Source organism: Chenopodium quinoa, unplaced genomic scaffold, assembly GCF_001683475.1.
Source record: "Chenopodium quinoa cultivar QQ74 unplaced genomic scaffold, ASM168347v1, whole genome shotgun sequence".
In the NCBI taxonomy this organism is placed as follows: domain Eukaryota; kingdom Viridiplantae; phylum Streptophyta; class Magnoliopsida; order Caryophyllales; family Amaranthaceae; genus Chenopodium; species Chenopodium quinoa.
In genome coordinates this window covers 12,889,919-12,916,012 of record NW_018743292.1, presented here as the reverse complement: position 1 = coordinate 12,916,012, position 26,094 = coordinate 12,889,919, and the positions used below count along the sequence as shown (strand labels likewise).

The window sequence follows — 26,094 nt, the reverse complement described above, 5'->3', positions numbered from 1 at the left end:
TTTACATAAGACTGAAATTTTATGTTAGTTATAACCCGTGCAATGTACTTATATATATGTCCCTATCTTGTTGGCATGTTTTGACAAACACAATATTTTATAGCATACTTAATTTGATCGGCAAAATATTTTATACAAATTTAATTGACTAATTTTTTGTGACAACTAATAATCAAGGATTTTTTTTATTTTTATTTTTTATTTATAGTTATTGAATTGTAGTGTTATTATTATAAATAAATCAACAAATATGTAACAAAGACTAAAGTGTCGATCCTAGTTGTAGAAAAAACACGATGTAGAATGATACGGAATACGGGAGTAGTACATTATTTCAATATATTACCTTATACGTAATATATGTTTGTTTATTAGATACCTATTATAAAATATATGAAAGATATGTTAAAATATTTTCATTGAATGCATATAGAATATACTTCGTATTTAGTTGCCAAATTGAAAGTTAAATAATATGGGATATATGAATTAATACTCATGAAGATTTGTAATTAAAATAAAAAGGAAAGTAAAAGTGGTGGGAAAATTTTTAATCAGAACATGACAGGTGTCATGTTAAATTCGCTTTTAATATTATGTTATTGATTGATTGATTGATTATTAATTAAGGCGGACATTCATCAACTTATTTTAGCATGGATTAAAGTTACCCTAAAAGTATTTAAAGTTACCTTACATACTACAAAATTAAAGTTCCCAGTTTCCTAACATAAATTTTACCCTTATAATGTATTAGATTAATTATATTAGCCTTCATATCATGTATCCATTAATAACTACAGATATCCATTAGAAACTACAGATTAAAATACAATCAATAAATTAAAAGTTACTTTTAAAGGAATTAAAGTTACTATAACATTGTTAAAGTTAGTCTCAAATTGACCGTCTTATATAATAAAATTAAAGTAAACCCGCCTTACACAATACTTATTGTTCTCTTAATAATTTTAATGGAAATGGTTTTAATATTTTATGTTTTTTAACTCGAGAAATACCCTTTTATCGAAAAGTGAGTGTATAGAAAAATAAATAAAATAAAAATGAGTTAATTTTTCACCTAAAATAAGGTCTTCTCATTTTTGCTTTTTAACAAGCAATGATTAATTAAGGCTCTAATAATCATTTTTGCTTGTTAAAAAAATATTTAACAAACAATGATTAATTAAGGTTTGAAATTTAAAATAAAAAATTCATTAGAAACGAAAAACCCCTGGTCAGGAAAACCTATCATTTCTTGGCAGAAATTGGCCTTTGGATAGTCTCATCTAATATATAGTAGGTAGTGATCGATTTAGAACATCGTTTCCACTCAAAATTCACTGTTCATACGTCTGAATCTGAGTTGTTCTTCAATAATTTGGAAAACACCCAAAAATTTCGAATTACTAGGGTAGAAACGCCGAAATTTTCAAACCCACGTGGTTATACGAAATTTCCAAAATGCCCCAAAATTCGTTTGACCGTGTGGGTTTCAAATTTTTTGGGCGTTTTCATCCTAGGTTTTCGAAATAATAAGGCATTTCCGACTTTGACCGAAAATAAATAAAAAAATCAAAACATTTTCTCCGGCGATGGCCTTGCCCCTTGGTCGGTGGTTGTTTGTTATGAGAATGTTCTCAGGTTAGAGGGGTGAAACCATACAGTTTATAAAAGGGTAGATTTGTCCATTGATTTTAAAATGCAGACGTTACCAAATAAAATAAGGAGGTCGTTTAGCGCTTCACACAAAAAACCAGGTCAGCCACCAACACACAGCCGATGCCTGATGGGCGATGGCAAACCCCCTTCACAACCCCACCCCTAAAATGGGCCTTTACCCCAGCCCCACTACCAAAACCGCCCCTATCCCTAACGACCACCCTAGGAATCGGCGATTTGCCCCCTCCCTTTACGACTTTACCCCTAACCAAATTAGATTTGTTATAAACCTCCACAAATCATTCAGTCCATGTTAAACTTAAATACCAAAATACCCCCAATTTATTGACTACAATTACCCTTTTCAAATACAATTAGTCTAGGTTTGACCTTGGAGTTTTCTCGCTACTTCGTACATTCGTACACTCTACTCTCTCTCTCAGTTTTCCATTGAAGCGCACTCCCCCGTTCTCCATTGAAGCGACTTCTAATATTTCTATCTTCCATTGAAGCAGCTTCTGAGGTAACGATTTGCTCCCTTTTCTAATCATCCAATTTCAATTTCACTATCTAGGGATTATTGTTAATTTATAATTCTCACTATACTCAATTTAGGGTTCTTTAAAACTCGATTATAGAACTACTGCTTAATAATTGAATCAAATTGGGTTGCTAATGTGTTGCAGAATCCTTTAATTCTTTTTTTTGTTTTTGTTTTCAATACTGCATTTGTTATGATGGCGCAAAATGTCATTTTATGGAAGTATGATCTTAGTTTTGGTTGTTGAAATTTAAAATTGGGTAAACTCTTGTTGATGTTTGAATAGGTACTATGATGGGTTTTGCCTTGGTTTTGGATTGGTTCTTAGTAATATTGTTTCGAGTACTTTATATTTATTTTTGTAGTTAATGCAAACATTGCAGTTTACAACTAAAATGTATGATGTGTATGACAATACCACTTTATTATTGGAATTTGTATGAAAATAATAAGAAATTTAAATGTGTGTGACTAGCCTTAAAAAGCAAGTTGGAAGTCTAATCATAATACTCCTATATCGGCTATGTACTGCCTATGTAGGTTCGATTTCGCGCAACACTGGTACTCCAAATCCCAGTTGTAATTCTGCATTGCTAATCTCTTCTAAAATGTTTAGTTTGTTATGTTTCTGGGCATTTCTGTTTATTAATATACCATGCTAGTTTGATTTGAAATGTTGAATATAAGCAATGAATACACTTGTTGATTTCTTACTATTTTTTTGATTAATGATTTCTGTGTATGTATGATTGTGGATTTGTGGAGGGATTGATAATGTTTTAGTTAAAAAATTACAAGTGTACTCGCTTTATTCTTATGCTGATACTCATGGATCATGTATACAACTTCCACTATGAAATCGGAAAAGTCATTAGTGCTACTGCGGTACTAGTATATTCTAGGTTGGTCCACTTAATGAATTAAGAAAAGTTACTACACTTATAACAGACCCTTGTAAACTGATGCCATATTTGGGATTGCAGCTGCAAACACCTTGAAAAAATAAAATGAAACAGTTGTAAAGAAAATCATGTTGTTTGATATGGAGAATAGCCTGAAAAATTCTGTTGAATTTGCTCTCAAAATTCTGGCTCACACGTTTAAGTTTTTACTTCAATTGATTTTTAAATAGACCAATAATAATTACTTGTAAGCTGACATACATTATCACTCCCCCCTCCGCCAACATATGCTCCAAAGACATTGAATTCTACATCTTAAATTGTATTTTGGTACTAGTTTTCTATTACTCAAATCCCAATTTACAACCAACTCAATGGCCAAACCTAGTGTGCTAATAGGTCTGGAGAGAACCTTATCTAAAAAGGTTAGAACTTAGAACTATATTAGTATATTTATAGGTCCATCCGTCCGTGGTTAACATAAAATGTGTATTTTTTATGAGCCAAAAGAGTCTAGGCTTTGAATGGCTATTCTTGTGAGTTATGGTGTAGAATTGCAGGCATAAATCTTTGAGAGCTTTCAGGTTTCTAGTATACTTGTGGGACAGGGGTTTTGCTATCAAAGATTATTAGACGGTCAGACCTACCTTTATAATAGCGTCTGTAGCCCCTTACATACTTCTTGGTTATAAGAAAGATTTTACTGTTGAGTTTGAGGAGTTTGCCTTCATTCTCCCATTTCATTTTTTCTCCTGAGAAGAAATTTTGTTAAGATGTTGAAATTCAGATTCTGTGTTCTCTGAAAGGCATTTTCTTCCTACATTACTTCTCATAATTTGCTGAAAGTCATAGGGGCAGTCGCTTACTTTATGATCTGAATCATACGTTAGTCAGTATGATCACACTTGGCGGTTTATTAGATTTACTGTGTGTCCTAAATTCCTAAAATGATTGTCATTTTAGGGTTGATGCAAATCTCTTATATTGTTTTTAGGCAAAAAATTAAGTACAGTATAAGATGGCTAATTTGGATAACAAAGTAGCATTGTTGTTATGGATCTAGGTGCAATCAATACCAGAAGAAAAAGTACTCTTCTCACCGCGTTTTTTAGAGCTAATTAGATATTTGAATCAAATTTGCCGGATGGAATTATGAAATTAAACCCTTTCTCTATAAAATTATGTGTTTTTTTCGAGCCTAGTTTTCTTATTGAACCAATCTAGTTGCTAATGTGTTGCATAACCCTTAAATGTTAAGATCAAACTATGAAATTGGGACTTTTCTCCCAGGCAGGCGACTGCCCCTCTTGCCCTGGTTCAGGTTGGGCCTGGGTATAATCACTTGTATTGTGTTGGTTTGGATAATTTGTTCGCAGTAAGTTAGTTTTCGAAGAAGTAAATTAAATGAAATTTTTTTATTATATGATCTAAGCTCCTAGCATATTGTAATATAGTAGTAGGTATATTTGATTGTACTAGGATTTATTGATTGGTTTGGTTTCATGCTAATTTGTCAGAAACGAAAGGATGCCTCTGGGATTGATACTCGGACTTGCAAGGTCAATGCGCAGGAAGCGTACATCATCACTTGATATCCTTTCTTCAAAGAGCTAGGGCGCCAAGGAATTTCTTCAAAGAGGGCGCCAAGGAATTACTACAAGGGAAAGAATTGCAAAGCCCACTGGATTTCACACCCACAAAGGTCTGATCCTTCTTTAGTCTTATGTATTTTTTTCCTTGATCATTTGTATGTAACTTGATTTATTCTCTGCTATACATAAATCATATTCTGGCTTATCTTATCTAAGTAACTTGAATTTTGTTACAGGTGGCTATGTTGTGGTGCAAGAAAAGCTGCCTAACTACGTAGTACCTGATCTTACCGATTTCAAGGTACTGTACGTTTGTATCTCATCTGCACTAGCAATTTTCTTATCTTTTTATTGAAGAATTTTCTAATCTTTTCCAACAACAAACCCAGTTTTTGGGGAATGGGGCAGTGGCGGATCTAGTATGGGTTCAGTTGAACCCATACTGAATCCAGAACTTATCTGATCAGTTTTTAGTTTTACAGCAACTAGTTAAAAACAGTACGTGTTTCATTTTTAACAACTCTTTCAGCAGTCTAGCCTTAGGAAGTCTTACTTTTATACCAATGGTCACAAGTTCGAGTATGACCAACATCCATTTACTTTGTTGCCCCTCCCCCCCCCCCCCCCTTTTTTTTTGGCTTTAACTTCCCTGATGCTTCAATATCTAACATCCATTACCATGAATTTGTTACCCATTACATCAACAAAACCTAACCATGAATCCATCTCTAAAAAACCATGAAAATTTAGTCACATTTATTTAGATTTTTTTTCCCAGTGTAGGAAGATAATGTAATAGATCGTTTGCAAAGATTGAAGAATCATCGAGTTTTTTTAACATGCACACACCTGTATTATTAATTGTAATTGTATTTTGGATTTTGCTATTTGATTGTCCTATATGTGTTTAGTGACTCCAAACCCATAGCAATTTTTTTTGGATTCGCCTCTAGAATGCAGCAAGGGTATTAGATTATACGGGACTTCATGTCCATCTTTCATGTTAATGATGAGTAGCTTTACCCCGTGATGCTAAGTGATATATGTGTCAAATTGACTCAAATGATGTAGAAAATAAGAATTTTCAAAATAGTTTCTGGACTAGGGGTTAGAGATTAATTTGGTGAGTTTGTAGATTGAAGGCTAAGATGGGAGCTAATTACTCCCTCCGTCCCTATATTTTTGCCCCATTGCTAAAATATGGGTCAAATTTTATAAACTTTGACCATAAATTCCCGTTGATCTACAAAAGGAAATATAATCATGTGAGATTTTGTTTTTTTCGTCTCATTGTAAATTTAATTAATATTAACTTTTTATAATTGTTACGCGTATGGAAATAGAGAAATAAACGTTTTAACTCGTGTCTCGGAGACTGCACAAAGTCAAATGGGGCAAAAATAAAGGGACAGAGGGAGTAGAAGGTAAGCTCAAGCTTCCTTATGGTATTAAGTGAAAAATTCAATAAGTTGAATGGTGATTAATCTGATGATGCAGTAGGATTGATGATGATGCCATGAAATATGCCCTTGTTCTGCATTGATGTTTCTTAAGTGTCTGTAGTGCACTATTTGACCTCTATCACGTGTTCTTGGCCTGTGTTCATATTAATAAAAAGGCTCTATGGTATAGAAAATTTTATTTTGCAGACATAATTTTACTCATTCTAGGATAGTGAATTTTGTGCTTATATCTGGTTGTTGGAAGTTATTTGCCTTTTTTATTCAATCTTTGACTACTGTGAATAATTGTGTTGTCACGTGAATCAGAATACAAGTTTTCAGCAACATTTCTTTTCAGATTTCATGTTTCCAGCCTCTCGACTGAGCTCATAACCAATTTTTTTTTTTTTTTTTTCAGCTGAAGCCGTATGTTTCTCAGTGGCCACTGAATGCCAAGACAACTGCTAATACTGATGTATCAACATAGATTGACAACACTAGAATTATCCAAGCCTTCGAGTTGTTTAGCTGTTTCGCAATCAATAATTTCTGGGTATAATTTTTCAAGCAAGACCTCAATGAAGCTGGATTGAGAATTGACTGTCTTGTTTGTTTAGCCATCATACTTTGTTTAGAAAAACGCAAATTGTATGAAAACTGATGGTCTAAACAGTTCCTGGTTTGGTATTAGAGTAGAAAACATTTCAAAATTTATTTTCCTAATTTCTTAGGATGTTTGCAAATCTTCCATTTTGTTCCAACTTTTAAGTAGTGATTTTAAGGAATTCCATCCGTCTAGAATTAATAATTGAATATACTAGTTCTGTTTCACATTTTTTGCAACTTTGAAAGGTGTACGTACTTCTAGGCAAAATTTGTTTGTGAGTGTAAGATAGAGAAAAATAGGAATGCATGTGATCAGGAGAGAGATGGAGAGAAATGACAACCTAAAAAGAAACGAAAACATTAGTTACAAATAATGTGTAGCATCTATTTTTGGCAAAAGTTGCAAAAAATATGAAACGGAGGTAGTACCATTTTGAGGCTCTAGCATTGAATATTTTTCCTTGCTTGATTTCATATTATTTGCAAATTGCAACTTTTGCCAAAAATAGGTGCTATTTACGGAGTATTATTTGCAACAAATGTTTTTTTTCCTTTTTATGTTGTCATTTCTCTCTCTCGACTTATCACATTCATCCATATTTTCTCAATCTATTTTACATTCGCATACAAATTTTGCCTAAAAATCCGCGTATCTTTCAAAATTGCAAATAAATGCAGCGGAGGTAGTATTTGCTTATTTGAGTGTCATACACTCATACTGGAGTATTTGTTAAAGTAAAAAAAACTAGTCCCCAATCAGCCAAGCTACCTTTTTGAAAGGTCTCTGTACACAAATAATTTGTTTTTAAAAAGGTTGCTCGGGGACTAGTTTCCAACTCATTGTTACCAGTAAATTGAGAATGAAGCGAATAGGTATGCGGACGACAAGTAGAGGAGACGACGGTGGTGGTGTTTGTGATCTAGGAAGGCAGAAGAATGAAGGAGTATGGAATTGAAAGAAGGGAAGGAAGGGGGGAGAAACCAGCAGAATTGGCAAACCCCCGAGTGTGTTCTACGCTTGTAATGTTGAGCACATACTATGTAAGATGGTACTTCCTTTGTGGTCCTGTCCTGTTTATATAGTGTTATTTCAACTTAAAAAAAAAAAAAAAAACGGAATTACAATTTATTTATTTGTTAAAACAAGTTTTTAAGCTAAGAATTAGCGGTATATAGTAAAGATTGATCGGCTTTAAACATTTATTTTTAATCGGTAGTTTTTTTTTATATCAAATTAATATTTTATTAATGAAAAGACATATGTCAAGTGAAAAAGAAATTTGGATCTTACAACTACACATCAAATTAAGTCTTGGAGAATAATGAATTTGTTTTAACTATGTAAGATTTTTGTTTTATTCATTATTTAGTGTAAAATTGATATTTGTTTTGATCCGCATAAATCTTTACCAACGAATTAATATAATTGATAGAAAAAATCAATATTGAATTAAGAAATGAGTAAGAGAAAAGTCTAATTTCAAAATATAGTTGAAATTATTTTCATCGTAAAGAGACCAATGAATTGAAGCCAAAGAGAGAAACGAGGAAGAGGGTGTGGAAGGGAAGGGAGAGAAACCGAAAAAGAAGGGACCGAAGAACTCGTGAATGTTGTGTAGTGTGCACTACACTTGTAAACTTTAGCGTATACTCGGTAATCTGGTAGTCCCTGCAATGTGGCATCATCCTATATTTAATTGTATGTGTTAATTGCAATTGAAAAAGTAATAATTCACCAAGTAAAACAAGCTTATTTGGCAAAAATCAGTTATTTTTAGTAAAGATAATTTTAAACAATGAGTGATAAATTGTAGGCATCTTAGGAAGTGCACCTACCCTATCACGTGTGAATGTGCTTGTCAGTCGTAGGAAGATGTGGAATAATTGATATTGAATGAATCATAAAGGACAAAGCACAGGTTGGGGAGCTGCCAATATGTTTTTAAAGAACTTGTAAATTGTTATAGATTTTAACGAAAAGGACAAAGGCAACCACGATTTTTAATCCATGAAGGTTACACCCATTCAAAATCTATGAGATTGCATGCTAACTTCATAATAGTCCTTAATTACGACTGGATATTCGGGGATGAAAGTACAAAATTGAGTCAGGATGTTAATTCTATCCGTATCGACCTCTACTCGATCATTTCTTATAGCGACATGTATTATTTGCAATTGAAAAGACTTATTGCTCAATTGCTCCAAACTAAATTATACTAAGTCGGTTGAATATTAAATGCGCGTGTAATTGCTAATATTGTGATCACTTGATTAACAACATAATTAATTAATGGGATCCTATCTAAGGCACTGTTCACTTCACCTTACCAAAAATCATTTTCATTAAAAGTAATTTCAGTCTAGTATAACTAATTTCAGTTCAGCAAAATAGTTCAATTTCAGTAACAATAAGTTCAGTTTTGTAAAAATAATTTTAATTTAGTAAAAATCATTATCTTTAAAGAAGACATATAACAAAAAATCTATAAAAATAATTTCATTTTAGCAAAAATAATTTCATTTTAGCAAAAATAATTTTACTTCAGTAAAATTAATTTCTGATCAATAAAAATAATTTAAGTTCAGCTAAAATAATTTCAATTCAGTAAAAATAATTTCATTTCAGCAAAATTAAGGTGAAAAGAACAATGCCTAACATGTTGTCCATAATTATCTTATTAGGCTTGATATTCATGCAATATTGTGATAAAACAAATAAAACAATAAAAATCATATATAGCACGTAGAACATATGACAAATCAATATAAGAAGCAACCTAATATAACTTTAATACTTCCTCCGTTCTTTTAATATCACATCACTTGCCTTTTAGGGAAGTTTCACAAATATTGCATCACTTTCATTTTAGGACAAAAAATATCTATGTTCACACTGTAAATACCCAACATACCTTTACTTTTTCACACTTACTTTTAATTTTATCTTTACATTACATGAACAATTTTGTATTTTTCATTTCTCTCTCTTACTTTTTCCCACTACCAAATTCTACCTCCAAAACCCCTATGATGCAATAAAAAAAGAACGGGGGAAGTAGTTAAATTAGCCTTAACATGATATTAGCAAATTCAAAATAAATAAGTAAAGCAATTAAAACTAAGAGGATAATTACTTATGCCGAATGAGCTCTTTAAATAGCTACATCGTGAATAAATTTTTAGTAACTTCAAAATAAATAAAAATTAAAAGGATTAAATCAAATAAAATAAATTGAAAATGTTAGATCACCCTCAGGGTTATACATTCACGTCTGGTTAAAAGGTAAAACCTACGAATCTTATTTTGGATTTGAATTGTTTGAATAGAATTAGTAATATAGCTAAAAAAAAAAATGGTAATTATGAGGCCTTATCTTAAAACTCACCTAGATCTAGGTGAGTAATCTTCAAGCTTTTGTGATTATGGGGCCTTATCATAATTCATTTGTTTCTTTTTGTTTAATTTGTTCCACTAGAATAATTAAATTTTTAAAATTTTTGGGCGGAAAGAATTGGTTTAATAATTATTAAAAACTGGGTAGTCTGATAAGATCGGTTGGAATGAACGTCTTCGGAGTCATTGTCGAAGGAGCTACAAACTCCATAGCTGGTTTGAAATAGACCCCAATGGAGTTGATGCGCTCAGAGTTACAAGTGCCATGAAATCCGCCGAATTGATTGAACCCTCCTAGATCATACCAGAACCATTGCTTCTCATCGGATTCTGATGCTTTTCCGAATAAGTAGGTTTTCTTGTTTGTTGAAAGTGTTAGTTCTTCTATGCCCGACTCACTGTACCAACCTTGTACTATAGTTATGTACTCATTCGGATAGTCCAACTTAACCTGTAGTTCACATAACAAAATCCAATGATTACATTGAACATAAATTCTTAAATTACAATAATTCTGTTTAACGTTTATTTTAAACTAAAAAAAAAAACTATATTATAAGGTAATTAGAGACATTAATGGTAAAGAGTTTTAAGAACTAGGGTTTTGACACAAATTTTCAACAATCCTCAAGAAGTCAAGAAAACAAGTAATCGAGTCCTAAGGGCTTGTTTGGTATTGTTTTTTATTTTCAATTTTTTTGATTTTTTGACGAAAACAAAAACCAAAAACAAGAAAAAGGTTTTTTTAACTATTTTATTGTTAATTTTTAATATTATTATAATTTTAGTACGTTTGACCAATTTTTATTTTTTTAATTTTTTTATTATTTTTTTTTATGTATATGACCTACTTGTATATCATATGATTTTGAAAAACAAAAAAAAAAAACCATAACAATGCCAAACAGACTGCTTCAAAAAAAAAAAAAAAAAAAAAAAAAACAATGTCAAACAGACTCTATCTGTTATAATATTTATAAATAAATTTGTTATAATATTTAGGTTATTTATATTCATATGTAGGGTTTAGGTTTATTAATCCAAATTTATTTTTCCTCTAGCTAAATAAACGTCATGATCCATGAATATGATAAAAGAAAGAATTAAACTATAGAAAGAGATCGAACTGCGCAAAATCCTGATCCAACGAACTCGGGGTTGCCGAACACCTCAGACAACTTCAACCTCCCATTGTCATCTTCATCAATGTACTGAAACTGAAGTGAGTTAATCTTTTGAGGTTCGTACGATACGATGAATTGAACGATGGCGTGACAACCTTTAAGGTCCCATACTTTCCCTTCCTTGTTGCCGGATGGTCCAACTTTGTTCATTACTTTTGACGTCGAAGAGCTGAGGTTTTTCTATTACGAGAGATAATTTTCAGCCCCTACCCTAGTGTTGTATTTATAGACAAATTAGTGGGCTTTTTAGATTGGGTTGGTTGAGGAATTAACTCTTTGTTTAATGAATTTTCGGCCCAACTTGCAATTTTGAATAATCTTTATCTATATTATTTTTTAACAGTTTTTATTTTCAACTTTTATCCATAGCACTTCAAAAATAAACAACGGAATATGTTTAGGTGTCTTTTTATTTTTGTCGGATTAGATTTTTTTTAAAGGGAAAGAATAGATAGTTTTGTAAGGTTACTTTTATCAAGAAACTTTTCCCAACCAAGGGGTGTTCTCTTTAAAGATTAACATAGATAGTGGAATTATGCATGCCTTGTAAGTATGTATGTTTGCCTTATTTTTCCAACATTACTGAATTGTAGTTTGATTCAACAGTTTTTTCACCAATACCCCTGAGTTTTTCATTTATTCACCATATACCCCTAAAAATTTTCAAATTTACCATATACCCCTAAATTGTTACAAAAATTTACCATATACCGCTTATGACAAGATGAGTGGAATTTGGTTAATTATGCATCAAAACCTCCTTAGATCTCTCTCCTCCATCCTCGAAACCACTCCTCTCCTTTCTTCAATTCAACCGCCGAAACCACTCCTCTCCTTTCTTCAACCTCTGAAACCACTCTAAATCTTCATAACTATATCCGTATGATTTTTTTTTAGGATGAGAAAACGAAACTTAGGGTGGTTTTTGGGGTGGAAAAAAGGAATGTGGGTGATTTCGAGGGTAGAGGAATGTATTTAGGGTGGTTTTGGGTCATAATTAACCCTAATGACTGACAAAAATAACAATGATTAATCATCAAGGGTGTATGATGTATTTTTGTGAAAAGTTGGGGGTATATGATGAATTTAAAAAAGTTTAGGGGTATATGGTGAATAAACAAAAAACTCAGGGGTATATGGTGAAAAAATATGTGATTAATTGAACATGATGAAGTATAGTATCTGTTTTTCCCTTCAACAAGTTTTTAGCTTTAGTGCGGATGCACGGGTTAATTTTTTTTGGCTAAATATATGTTTTTAATTGAAGAATTGTACTATTGTGTATTTGGATATTGTTTCTTAGATTTTTTTTTAAAATCAAACATGTGTAAATATAAATTGCATTTTAGTAAGAAAATGAAATTTTATATATATGTATGCAATATATTCTGGAAAAAAAAACTGAAAAGAAAAACAAATCTCAAAAAGAAAAAAGAAATTTGTTATTAAAGTTGAGAGATTTTACCTTTGAAAGTTCCCTAGCTAAAATTCAATACCATAATTTTTTTTGTTTGTTTTGAACACTAAATTCAATACCACTATTATTTTTTGAACTTTATTCATATAGATCTGGACAGTAATATTTTTTAAAAAATTAATTGAGATAAATTATAGATTTATGGTTAGTGGGATAGCAAATTAGGGAAGATAGAGAAAGAGTAAAAAGTGTGAGAGAAAAGACAATATTAACTTTTTGTGTAATTGAAAAATAATATAATTGGATGGACCAAGAGACAGAGATAAAGAGACATAAATGAAAATTGTTTATTTTATTTTAAGGTATTGAAAGCTTTTGGGATAGAGAAAAAGTTTTTTCTTTAATTTTTTTTTTTGTTTCAACTGAAGTGTAAAATAATATATTAATATGGAGTACAAAAATATATATAGAAAAGCTGAAAAGGACAATTGTCCTTCAAACTTCCTAAAATAGTAGTATAGTTTTGTTGCTTGTATTATTTTTGATTTGATATGATTATGTACTACTTTCTTGTGGAGTAAAATTTTCCCAACTTCAAGTGCCTAGTCCATAAGTACTGAAACAAAAAATTGTGTGGGTAAAAATCTTGTTAGGGTCTTCCTTATCAATTAAAAAAAAATTATATCATACGAAGTAGGAGTTTTCTTTTTTTTTATAATTAATGGAATTTTCCTCTTTGATTTGATGGGTTAAAAATACGTAGTATGTGGTATTTGTATTTAATTAATGAAAATTGTATCTTTTTATAAAGGAATATCTTTCCAAACCCACCGCTCATTAGAATTTTTGAGATACTACACCAATAATAACAAAACTATATTTTGTTCGTAAAAAAAAAAACTTTCTTTTTTTTCACCTCAATTTCTCTCTCCTCAATTTTTTTTTCTTTCTATAAATACAGCAACATAACCCACCGCTCCCTCATTACACCTTTCTAAAATTCACCGCCACAGAATATCTTCATTGCTAGTATTCACAATGGAAGATCCAAACCTAAATTTTCCCGAAGATTTCTTAATCGATCCAATGATCAAGAAAAGAACCGGAAAGCGGAAGATTGAAATGAAGCCTATCATCAGCAAAACAAGCAGACAAGTTACATTTACAAAGCGGCGAGGCGGGTTGTTTAAGAAGGCGAGTGAGTTATGTTCTTTATGCGGTTCCGAGGTTGCTGTTATCACTTTCTCCGGCGCTGGGAAACTCTACTCGTTCGGTCACCCGAATGCCGACGCGATTGTTAATCGCTATATTAATTATACGGCGGGAATAAATGGCGGTAATGAGAATGAGAATAATTACTTTGGTACAGGTGTAGTTTCGGAGCAGTATAAGAGGGTTTTAAGTAATATTGAGGTTGAGAAGAAAAGGACTGATCATGGTTCGTTATCGTCCAATGGGAGTAGTACACGTGGTGATAATAGCGAGTTCGGGTTTTGGTGGGATAAGCCCATTGATAATTTAGGGCTTTCGGAGCTTGAACAATTGAAGGTTTCTCTTGAGGGTTTACGTGATCAAGTTTCTTTAAGGGTTAATTCGATTAATAATAATATTATTTGTTCTTCCAATTCGAGTAGTCAATTTTCTGACTTGGTTTTGATCGAAGATAATTAATTAGGGTTTTATGTAAGATTGCTAGTAGTATTACTATTAGTTATTTAGCGGTACAATATTCTATAGTATCTCAATTTTAATCGATCAATTTAAAGTAGTACATTAGCATTATATTACTACTATAAATTTGATCAAATTTTGTAACCTCGGCTATGAGATACAATATGTTTTTGGTGATGAGTATGTTATATCTATCTAAATCATTCGATCTATGGTTGCGGTGATGTTAATTTGTCGAGTGGTCGTTTGATATGTCATTGATGCATCTTTGATTGTTGGGTATTCGATGTTTCGATTGATACTTTGATAGTGCTACAATGGTATATCAATCAGTTTAGTACTTATTCTCGCATTTTGGTTATAGATTAGCATATGTCTTTGGTTCAGCAATAACAGTAGCTTGTATTCCAATTTAATTAATGGTCTGAATTATTACAACAAATGAATAATTTGCTGAATTACTACAACAGATGAATAATTTGCTGTTTTTTGTTCTCGGACAAATTTACACCAAAAGATTAAAACAAATATTGCCTTTTTTGTTCTTTTTGGTTCTTAAATTTCTTGGAACCCTAACTAAGTCCGTTAAGTGGTAGCAAATTTTAACAAAGGTGTTTTTGTGTGGTAGTAAAATAAAAATAAATTTTAAAGGGGTTATAAAAGTGAAATACATGTGTTTTGGTGGTAGCAAAAGTGAAATATCCTTGTTTAAACTCAAATTGGTTTTTGATGTAAAAAGCATATATATATTAAGATAATTGAAATCACATTATTAATAGTACCGATGAAAAGACACAAAATTAGATTATCCTTGTCAACAAAATTAAAGCATCGTCATTAAAATAGTTTCTTAAACTAAAAGTGTATGCAACATTATTGCTTATGAACTTTGCGTTAAATTAGTGATGTCATTTATATCATTGGGGTTTCAGTAAAAGAAACAAAAGACCCTTTGCAATAATAGTTAAGGCATATATATCATCTCTTCATGGAGAAGTCAATTGAATCAGGAAGACAATTTCGCCCGTATTAGCTTGTTCTCGATTATTATAATAATATGTATAATTTGCAAAAACACATGAGGTAAGGTATAAGAAACAATCTTCCTACCATAAATCCTATAGATTTTTCTCAAAAAAAAATATCAATATAATATCACGTGTATATTCTTTGATATTTAATTCTCTAACACATTTAAACATCCTCTTTACCTTCGTTGCCATCATCACCATCATTTTCACCGTTGTTATGACCGTCAATGTTGTTGTCCTCATCATCAACACCATCATCATTAGTACGAACTCGTTTCCGCTTAGCAACGATGTTGTTTCGAGTACCAAAAGCAATAACCGGCGAAAAAGTAGTAAAAGGCTTGCAATAAACACCGATTGAAGAGAGATATTTAGAATCACTGGTGCCATGAAATCCAGCAAATTGATTACGTAGCCCAATATATATGTTTCTCTCCCAGTAAGGTGCACGATAAAGTGTGCCAAACGGTCCGTAAGTGGCTTTGTTTGTATGAATTGATAATCTATTCACGTAAGAGAAGCTGCATTCTACGGTAAGTCCAATTATCTTCTCTAATGGAAAATCGAGTTGCACCTAAACTTTCCAAAAAAAAAAAAAAAAATTAAAAAGTATAAGAACAAGTGAAAGGCAACTAACTATGTCGTGCAATAGGGGAAAAAAAAAGGGTATAGTGTTCCTTCAAATTAAGGTTTTCATGTATGTCTAACTAATTTAATAAAGTACGCTAGATGCAAAATAGAAATTAAAATAATATCATACAAAAGGAAAAATTGTAAATAATAATCCCAACTTTGCTCCATTTTCTTTTAATAAACCTAATTTTGGATTATGCTAGAATAATCCCAATTTTGGGGGTGCTGTTTACTTTCTTCAATCCTAAATCGGTCAACAAAAGTCAATGACCTGCTATCATAAGTTACGTGACACGTGTCACATTGTGATTGGTCCAAAAAAGAAAAAAAAAATGAAGCCCCTACCTAGCCCCTCCACCACCGCCCACCAGAATCCCAAACCCCAGCCGCCCCAATCCCCCTTACCCCACCGGAAAACCTACCCCAATCCCTTTACCCCACTGGTGAACCCACCCTAACCCTCCCCCCGACCAGCCGCCACCTCCTCCCTTCCCGTAAACCCCCTCTCTCTCCTTGAAACAACCACTAAAAACCTCCCTTTCCTAGTGGTTGTTTCGAGGAGAGAGAAGGGGTTTACAGGGATGAGGGTGGTGGTTCATTCAAGGGAAAGGAGGGGGATCGAAGGGGCGACGGGACGGGAGGAGGGGGTGGCTGGCTGGCGGGAGGATTTGGGTGGATTTCCGGTAGGGTAAAGGGGGATTGGGGTGGGGGTGGGGGTGGCTGGGTTTGGATTCCGATGGGTAGTAGGGCTGGGTGGTCAGGGAAGTAGTGGGGGCTGGGCTTTCTGATTATTTTGAATTTTTTTTTGTTTATTTTTTTAATATTTTTGGCTAATTAGATCTCAACACGTGGCATTTATAAAGAAAAAAAAAAAGAAATAACCTTTTTAACCGGTAAAAGGGATTGAAGAATAACTTTTTTAACCTCCAAATTGAGATTATTTCAGAATAATCCAAAGTTGAGATTATTAAAAGAAAATGGGGCAAAGTTGGGATTATTATTTATAATTTTTCCTAAAAAAATCAACTATGAATCTATGATGCAAGTAAATAAGACTTTCTATATCATATACTCCGCATATCACTAATAAATAAAGCTGAATCTTGCAACCAGGCTACGAGACAACGACATTTGACATTTCAGTTTTTCACCAAGTGTTGTGTAACGCAAACAACAAATAGTATTATCGTGTCACATATGATTTTAAGTAAGCAAATTTTAGATAAATTTTGTATGATAAAAATATTGTATAAAGTTTTATTATCGATATATTTATAATATTTCATATATATACAAAATTAATCAAAACTCTTAATAAATATCATATAACTTGGTTTTATTTCCATAATAACATTTATTTTAATAAAAAAGTTCTTTAAATAAAATAAGATCTGTTGATTCTTGCCGGATATTTCCGTTTTACAATTATAAATTGTAAATGTTAAGGATTTTTTTTAGACAGAATGAAAGTAGTATAAGGTCGATCTAAGTTTTATAATTTTGCCCAAAATGTTTGAACATGAAAAAGGAATGATTAAAATCACAAATAAGTTAATACGAGTAATTAAAAAAGAGAAAGAGATCCAAAAAGAACCGTTTGAAATGAAGATCCATCAAAAGAAGAGCTGCCATATAATGGTGAAAGGACTAAGGCTCCATTTTCAACATATTGAAAGCAGATGGAGTGTACATACATGCTTCCATAAGATATGAAGATTTGAACAATATCAGAATGACCTCTTAAATTCCATTCTGACCCTGTTATCTTGCCCCTTGGCGGTCCAATTTTGAATATATTTTCTACAAACATGAAAACAATCGTGAGATTTATTGTTAGATTGCCAATAAATCATATACTTCCTTCGTTTCTCTTTTATAGTATATTGCATTGACCTTTTTCGGGGTATAAAACAAAAATAAAAAAAATAGTACAAGGTAAAAAAATATAAGGTATGAAAGATAAATAAAACGTTTGTATTACGTATAAATGATACCGTCTGCATTTTATTTTATTTGTTGCATTTGAATTTTATTGTCTGCAATGCTTATCTTTGACAACAAATATTTTCAATTAAGTATATGTAATATTTTAAACAATTAATATTTTACAAGTGTTTTTTTTTTTTTTCTTAAAAAAAAAGGAAAAGATGAATCTTGTCTATTATTTGTATTTATATTAGTGTATTTTTACAATCAAAGTTTTTACAAGTTGATCACAAAAGTCAAATGTGAAATAAAAGAAATCGAGAGATTAACAAATTAAAACCAGCATTAGTTTGATATTTGTGAAACATACATCTTTGAATCTATCATAATCGAAGAAAAGTGATTGTAATGCAACTAACGGAATTAAAATCAAATTATTCAACAAGTTTACATACCTTCGACTACACAATTGTTATGATTAGACGACATACTAAACTATGAGCTTGGATTAATAAAAGATTGATCAATGACTTAATGAAGCTAATTATAATGAGAATATCATTAACAAATTATAGTAGATATTGGATCTTCATTTGATGGTTGGTTTTTGAAATCTATATATTGGAGATTTGTAGAGTTTTAGAATGGATTAATAAAAGATTGATCAATGACTTAATGAAGCTAATTATAATGAGAATATCATTAACAAATTATAGTAGATATTGGATCTTCATTTGATGGTTGGTTTTTGAAATCTATATATTGGAGATTTGTAGAGTTTTAGAAGAATTGGTTGACTTTGGTTGTTTATTTGAAGCATGGTTGACTTTAGTTTTAGAATATTACTGTTTACGAAGCTTCTCATGGCTTCGGCCTTCGGGATTCCATCAGTTCATGTCACGCACGTCGTGGCTGAGTAAAACTATATAAAAATTTGAAAATCCAATCCGTATTCGATCCGAAAATTATGAATATTCGATCCGAAATTTAATATGATAATCAAAACTCAAATCTCATTTTTATTAATTCTTAATCACGTATTTATAAGCTAAATAATTAGCCTAATACCGTGTAGAACAAAATCTAATCTAACTAGCTAGGAAACTTATCCTAATTTGTAAGGAAATTTTTTTGCAAATATAATCTTTAAAGTTAAGCTATATTCTACTAACCGAATTAAACTAACAAAAATATCCTAATAAATTCGGTCACCTAATAATAAAATTAAAAATAAGATAAAAATAATTAAATTAAGAATATTGATGCCTTGGAACCACATCAAACCCCTAACTCAATAACTCGGGTAACCCCTAACAAAAAAACTCGTGTAACCCCCTGTCGCATGGTGTGGCTTGCTGCACCAAAAAGTTGCTGCTCAACTTATTGGTGCAAATGGACCAACGGCTATTGATAATAAAAGTGCAAAAACTAGATAATTTTAAGACCTGGCAATATAAGTTTTGTTCAACGTCTATACTTAGTACTTAAGAACTTAAAATAAGAAAGACACATGTCCTCAACTTATTGCACTTTCTTATTATTTTTTTTAACCTAATATATCACATGTCATTTTATATTTTTTAATTTAAGCTAGAGGGTCGTTGTATGTTGATGCTACACATTTGGTTGAAGGCTTTGAGGTTTTCATTAATTGTTTTATTTTATTGAAGATGGATGTTGCTGTTGGTAAAGTCCCTTTGATGCGTCATCACCACCATATACTTATTTTTTTTCCAAAAAACTGAAATTTTAAATTAATTTTATCGGTATTATACTCACTCGCAAAAATTGAACATTGAGCTAAAATTTGTGTTTGAAAAATAATAAAGGAAAAATTGTCAAAAATAATATAACCTTTGACCCATTTATTTTTAATAATACAATTTTTTTGATTATTTTTGAATTATATAATCTTTAGGGGGTGTTATTTTAAACAAGACAAAATTGAATTTTCGGCGGATTTTGAGGTGGGAGAAGAGGAGGGGATAATCCCCCCTTCCCCATCCCCACCACCAAAAACTCATCCCTTCCCCTAACCTAACCTCAAAATCCACCGAAAATTCTTATCTTGTTTAAAATTAACACCCCTTTTAGGTTGTATTATTGCAAAATAATCCAAAAGTTGTATTATTAAAAAAAAACCGGCCAAAGGTTGTATTATTTTTGGCTATTTTTCCAACAAAAAAAAAATCAAAGTAAGCTTACCTTTAAATAATATTTCAAATTTTCCTCCTCAAATAAAAAAAAAATAATAAATAAATAAATGACCTTTCATTTTCTATATAGTTATATAGACCCCGAGTCATGCTCAATTTTATAAATTAATTACTCCATATAATTGAAGTATAGAAGTACTTAGAGAAATATAATTCAATAGTCAATCATAAGAATAAATATATGCTTCTACAAACAATTATTAAATTCATTATATTTAATGTAGAAGCATTAATAACAACAACATTAATTTGCCAACATTATTATAATTGACTATTGAAAAATTAACCAAATAATCAATTATAAGCCAAGCAACAGCAGCAGCAACAACAACAACAACAAAAAGTAGAGTTTTTAAGGGCAAATTCTCCCCAAAAAAACTCTAATTTAGTACTCCTTCTGTCTTATATATAAAGCTTGTATTCGTTAAAATAAAAGTTTATTTTTATTTAAAAGTTATACTTTTTAACAATATTATCATCCCGAGTCATGCTCGGTTTTATAAATCAATTAAAGTATAGAATTATTTAGAGAAATATAACCCAATAGTCAATCATATTAATAAATAAATGCTTCTACAAACGATATTAAATTCATTATATTTATTGTAGGAGCATTAATAACAACAACATTAATTTTCCAACATTATTATAATTGACTATTGAAAAACTAACCCAATAATCAATTATAACCCAAGCATTAATTTCATTATTATAACACAATAGTCAATTATAATAATGAAATTAATGGTTCTACTAACAACAACAACAAAAAGTAGAGTTTTTAAGGGCAAATTCTCTCAAAAAAAAAAAAAACTCTAATTTAGTACTCCTCCGGTCTTATATACAAAGCTTGTATTCACCAAAATTAAAAGTTTATTTTATTTAAAGGTTTTATTTTTTAACAATGTTACCCTTTATTTGATGAGTTGTCATAATTTTTTTTTTTTTTTTTTTTTTTTTTTAAGCCTTTATTTTGACATAAATTCCCAATACTTTTTCTCTCCATCTCTTTAATAATTCTCAATTACTTTTTCATTCTCTCTATCTCTCTCTAACCCCACATGTATATTTATACTCCTAATCATTAGTTTTAAGGAATCTACAATCTCCTTAATTCCCGTAAAAAAACCCAAATAAGCTTTGTAATATGAGATGGAGGATAGAGCAATAATGTCTCTTACAATTCAATGACATATTTCGGAGAAGTTTATTATAATTATGAAATTATTAACATATTTAAATTGTGCTATGTTACTTACTTTTATGTTTTTGTTTGTAACTTGTTGATCTCTTGTGAAGAATGTACTCATATGTTATTGAAAGGGGATTCTACAACGTATGAACTCTGATTTTTTGTTATACTTAAACGAAATTTAGTATGGATGTGTGTAATATAATTGAGAGTAATTCTATACAGGAATCCTTTGAAATGAACTGAATTGTGAATGAAATTGAATTGAATTAATTCTAATATTTCATCAACAGATAGCACATTTCAGATGCCTAATCGATTGAGTAATAAGTAATGAGAATTAATGTAATCTTAATTTACAATGAAATTAGTTGTTGTTAACTTGGTTGCCTAATGACAAATTATAATTAAGAGTATCTATGATCGAGATAATAAGGCCTTGTTTGGTTCACCTTATTTTTACTGATCTGGTCTGGTCTAATCTGATCTGATTGTCTGATTTGACTAAACTTTGACTTTAAGTGTACGATAATCTATAAGGAAAAAATATATCAAGTGGGATCTTGTTAGATTCGTAATAATGTGTAGTTTATTAATATCTAATTTTCACAATTTTTTTCATTACGAAATTAAGAATATTTAGCGATAAAAAACCGCACATAAAACGATGTTCTGATCTGAACTTATTTTTTCTGAAATAAGTAAAAATAAGTTGAACTAAACAAGGCCTTGGTGGCTCCTTATGCTTAATTACATGGATTTGATATCTATTTCAATCTACATCATCACTTCGTATTTTATAACTTGGTGGCTCCTTATGCTTAATTACATGGATTTTATAAATATATGCTAAACTGATGGGTTGTTGGATTGTGTAGCACTAGCACATTAAAATTAATCATCCTTAAACAATCACCCTTCAAGCTAAGATCTCGAGTGCGTATATGCTTATGAAATTCCTAACTTGACATATAATCAACTTGTTTGACAACAAGAAGAGATTGGACAGACTTACAGAGTTGCATGTAGACCAAAAAAAATCAAATAATCTAGCGAATCACCAAAACAAAAATAATCAGGTGTGTGTAGAGAATTTTGCTCCAAGTATAGAGCTAGGGAAAGATCTGTACAAACACGACACGAATCACACAACAGTGTGTCGCGATTGCTAGAAAGATAGTTGTTCCGATTCATAAATCAGCCCTGCAATAAAAGGGTAATTCTCTGTTTCTCATTGTGAGAAACAAGTTTTGTTTCTCATAAGGTATGTGTCAAGATTTGGGGCTCCCACTCATGACACATACGCAGTCTCCACCAGTAAAAAACATCACATTATTTTCCAAAATGCCATTATGAAAAACAAAAATGTTTCTCGTAATGACGAATTGGGGCTCCCTCGCAATAAAAGCATCAAATCCATTCCTAGAAAAACAATTCAGACAATAACAAGTACCAACTCAAATAGCAGAAAAGATAGATTGTACTTAAAAGTACATTTCAAATTCAAAATAGTACAACAAACATAAAAGAAAACACCAAATTAAACAAGTCTGCAGTCTTCTGCTAACATAAAACAGAAATTAAAATACAAATTAAAGCATGCTGATCGATATCCAAATTAAAACCCGATCCTAGAATGTGCAAACATTGGGAGGTATTGGCTGATTGACTTCATGAAGGCAATAAGTCAGCTCGGCGAGCCTAAGCCACTCCAATCTTCTATGCAGACTAAATCTTTTATCATTCCGATAGTTAACGTCATCAGCTTCCGGGTCTAGATAGCTTAATCCATTAGGCAACTCAAACACGCTATCAGTTGACAATCTATCATCTTCATCTTCATCATTTGCAGCATTTTCTTCTGGAATCAGCACAGTTTCTGCAGATGTAACCTCTTCATCTTCTTCCTGTGGTTGATGTGGTTGCAGTGATCCTCCTGGCGCGTTGTCGGCCTGTCGTCTGCGCTCTCTAAAAGCTATTGCTGCTGGTGGTTGTGGTGGTCGGCGAACAAAGTTTGCAATAGACATTAGACTCCCTGTATACCCAAGAATACTCATGTCTCCAGGAACATGAAGCGATCTCATTTCTCTTGTAAGCAAGTCATACCAAGTTATTATGTCTAAGTCGGCGTAATTGCTGAACACAATCTTCCTGTTCTTCCACAGCACCATCTGAAGGCTGAAACTCACCATATCAGGCAGGGTGATATACTCGCGCTTTTCCCAGTACCCTGTCGGACCATACCCCTTCAAAACCCACACATGCATACCTCTCGTATGCTCGATCATGTCGTCTAAGTAATACAAGGTAGGGTACAGTTTGTTGGAGCCTTGATCCAAGAACCCATGACAGTACTTTGTGTCATCAGGCAGAGGGGTTTCGACGAATTTCTCATCAACCATGTCGAATGAGAGAAGATTCGCGAATTCATATGAAAAATCACAAACAATCTAATGGTGCTTGCGGCCATTAGAGGTAGAAGGAGTACCGTAAACCACAGACTTCCTACCAGGCCCAAAGCAAAACCCGGCATCAACATGCCTCCAAGAATTAGCAGCAAGAGAGTACAGCAGTACAATGGCAGTAGTAGTCGCCTCAGTACGATTAAAACACACAACCTTGTAATCATTTGTTACATCATCATACCCAAAACCAACATAGAAAAATCGAAAATGTTTTACATCAGGAAGACTAAAGACTTCTCTAGTAGCAGGGTTCCACAGCAGAAGCACATTTTCATAGGCTTTGGTCAATTGTAACAGAAAGAGGCCGTTACAAGGGCCGTACACATAGCAATCTGTAATGATATCGCGAAGGGAAATACCAAAGCTCGGTGGATCAGATTCAGCAGAAGGTCTGAACTTAAAGGCGGTTTTTAAGGTAAGATTATCATAAGATAGGATTGAAATGGAACATGCAGGAAAAAAAGTTGTCAACAGGGCATCACATTCTTGACGATTGTTTGACAGTAGACGCAAACGAGTTGCATAATGAATGGTTGCAAAATCAGTTGAACGAATGATGGATAGCCAATACTTACAGACAGTACTAAGGCGAATTAATGATTTTACAGGCAACCGCGAGAGTATCTCTATCAACACATCCTGTGACAATTCCATTTCCTCTGCTCAAATGCAGACCTGCAAATTATAAAAGTTCAATTTGTTAAAATAAAATAAAAAAAAAAAAAAAAAAAAAAAAAAGTTGATTTTTACCAAAAAAAAAAAAAAAAAACCGATATTGGCTTTTACTACCTACTCTTTTTTTTTTTTGGAAAAAAAAAATCAAAAAATATTTTTTTACCACCTGCCGTCAAGAATTTTTCTTTAAATCTAAAAAAATGAAAAGATTCTTTGATTGTCGTGCCAAAATTATGGTTTGTTGAGGTTTTGGGGTCATTTTGTCTTTAAAGGATTCGATTTGAGGTCGAAATTAACAAAACATTATCGAATGTGCCTCATTTTGCGTGTTTCACACAAACCGAGGTATTTTTAAGTAAGCAAAATAAGGCACTTCGATATTTTTTTGTCAATTTGGACCTCAAATCGAACCCTTGAGAGCCGAAATAAAATGACCCTAAAATTTCTAGACACCATGTGTTTGACAAGAAAATCAAAAAATAAAAATTAAACCATTACATTTAACGGATTTCCTGACGGCTGGTGGTGAAAACCAATTTTTAGATTTTTGCGGTTAAAAAAAAAAAAAAAAAGAGAAAGTAGTAAAAACCAATATCAGGTTTTTTTTTTTTTTTTTTTTTTTTTTTTTTTTTTTTTTTGGTGGTAAAAATCAAAATAACCAAAAAATAAAAAATACAGCAAAAACAAAATGCAGTTCTTAAAATGAGTTGGATGAGAACTCGGATTGTTACCAGTAAATTGAAAATGAAGCGAATCGGTACACAGAAGATGGGTGGAGGAGACGACGGTGGTGGTGTTTGTGATTTGGAAGGAAGAAGAATGAAGGAGTATGGAATTGAGAGAAGGGAAGGAAAGAGGGAGAAACCGGCAGAATTGGCAAACTCCTCAGAGTGTGCTCTACACTTGTAATGTTTAGCACATACTCTATATGATGGTACTCTCTATGTGGCTCTGTCCTGTTTATATAGTGTTATTTCAACTTTAAAAAAAAAGGGAGTTACAACTTATTTATTCTGTAAAATAAGTTTATTAGCTAAGAATTAGCTGTATATAGTAAAGATCGGCTTTAAACAATTTTTTTTTAAAACCGGTAGTTTTTCTTTTATACTCAGATAATTACTTTATTAATGAAAAGACATCCGTCAAGTGAAAAAGAAACTTGGATATAACAAATACACATCCAATTAAGTCTTGGGGAACAATGAATTTGTTTTAACTTAGCAAGATTTTCATTTTATTCATTTATTTAGTATAAATTTTATTTTTTTTTCGATTCCGCATAAATCTTTACTAATGAATTAATTTGTCATACAATTAATTCAAACAACTACTAATACAAATATGGTAAATCAAGATAGAGAATTAATGGTGAAGGTGTTTTTAAACGTGTCATTAACGCAGACAAAACGTGTAAGTCTTATCCCTGTTACTTAATGAGGATGGATAGAGCTGAGACTGGCAAAACTGCCCATAGTTTTCTTCTCCTCAACTCCAGCGGCCAGCAAAACATAACTCCACCCTTGAGAGACAAATAACAAACAA

General features: G+C 31.7%; 2 protein-coding genes, 1 long non-coding RNA gene and 1 pseudogene across 3 annotated transcripts; 2 read left to right on the top strand and 2 right to left on the bottom strand.

Moving 5' to 3' along the window:
* The first annotated feature begins 2,006 nt into the window (after positions 1 to 2,006).
* Positions 2,007 to 6,814, top strand: LOC110737121. The gene is made up of 4 exons (XR_002514339.1): positions 2,007 to 2,185; positions 4,623 to 4,807; positions 4,934 to 4,998; positions 6,558 to 6,814. It is a non-coding gene; the product is annotated as an uncharacterized LOC110737121 (long non-coding RNA).
* A 3,461-nt stretch (positions 6,815 to 10,275) lies between these two features.
* On the bottom strand, positions 10,276 to 11,476 carry LOC110735988 (jacalin-related lectin 2-like). The gene is made up of 2 exons (XM_021916154.1): positions 11,312 to 11,476; positions 10,276 to 10,593 (listed from the first exon to the last, which is right to left on the bottom strand). Exons 1-2 carry the CDS (start codon positions 11,474 to 11,476, stop codon positions 10,276 to 10,278), a joined length of 483 nt encoding a protein of 160 aa, XP_021771846.1.
* A 2,162-nt stretch (positions 11,477 to 13,638) lies between these two features.
* On the top strand, positions 13,639 to 14,462 carry LOC110736081 (agamous-like MADS-box protein AGL62). Its single transcript, XM_021916220.1, has one exon. The coding sequence runs from the start codon at positions 13,782 to 13,784 to the stop codon at positions 14,412 to 14,414; it is 633 nt and encodes a 210-aa protein (XP_021771912.1). The 5' UTR covers positions 13,639 to 13,781; the 3' UTR covers positions 14,415 to 14,462.
* A 1,146-nt stretch (positions 14,463 to 15,608) lies between these two features.
* LOC110735986 lies at positions 15,609 to 24,531 on the bottom strand (annotated as a pseudogene).
* Positions 24,532 to 26,094: the final 1,563 nt, after the last annotated feature.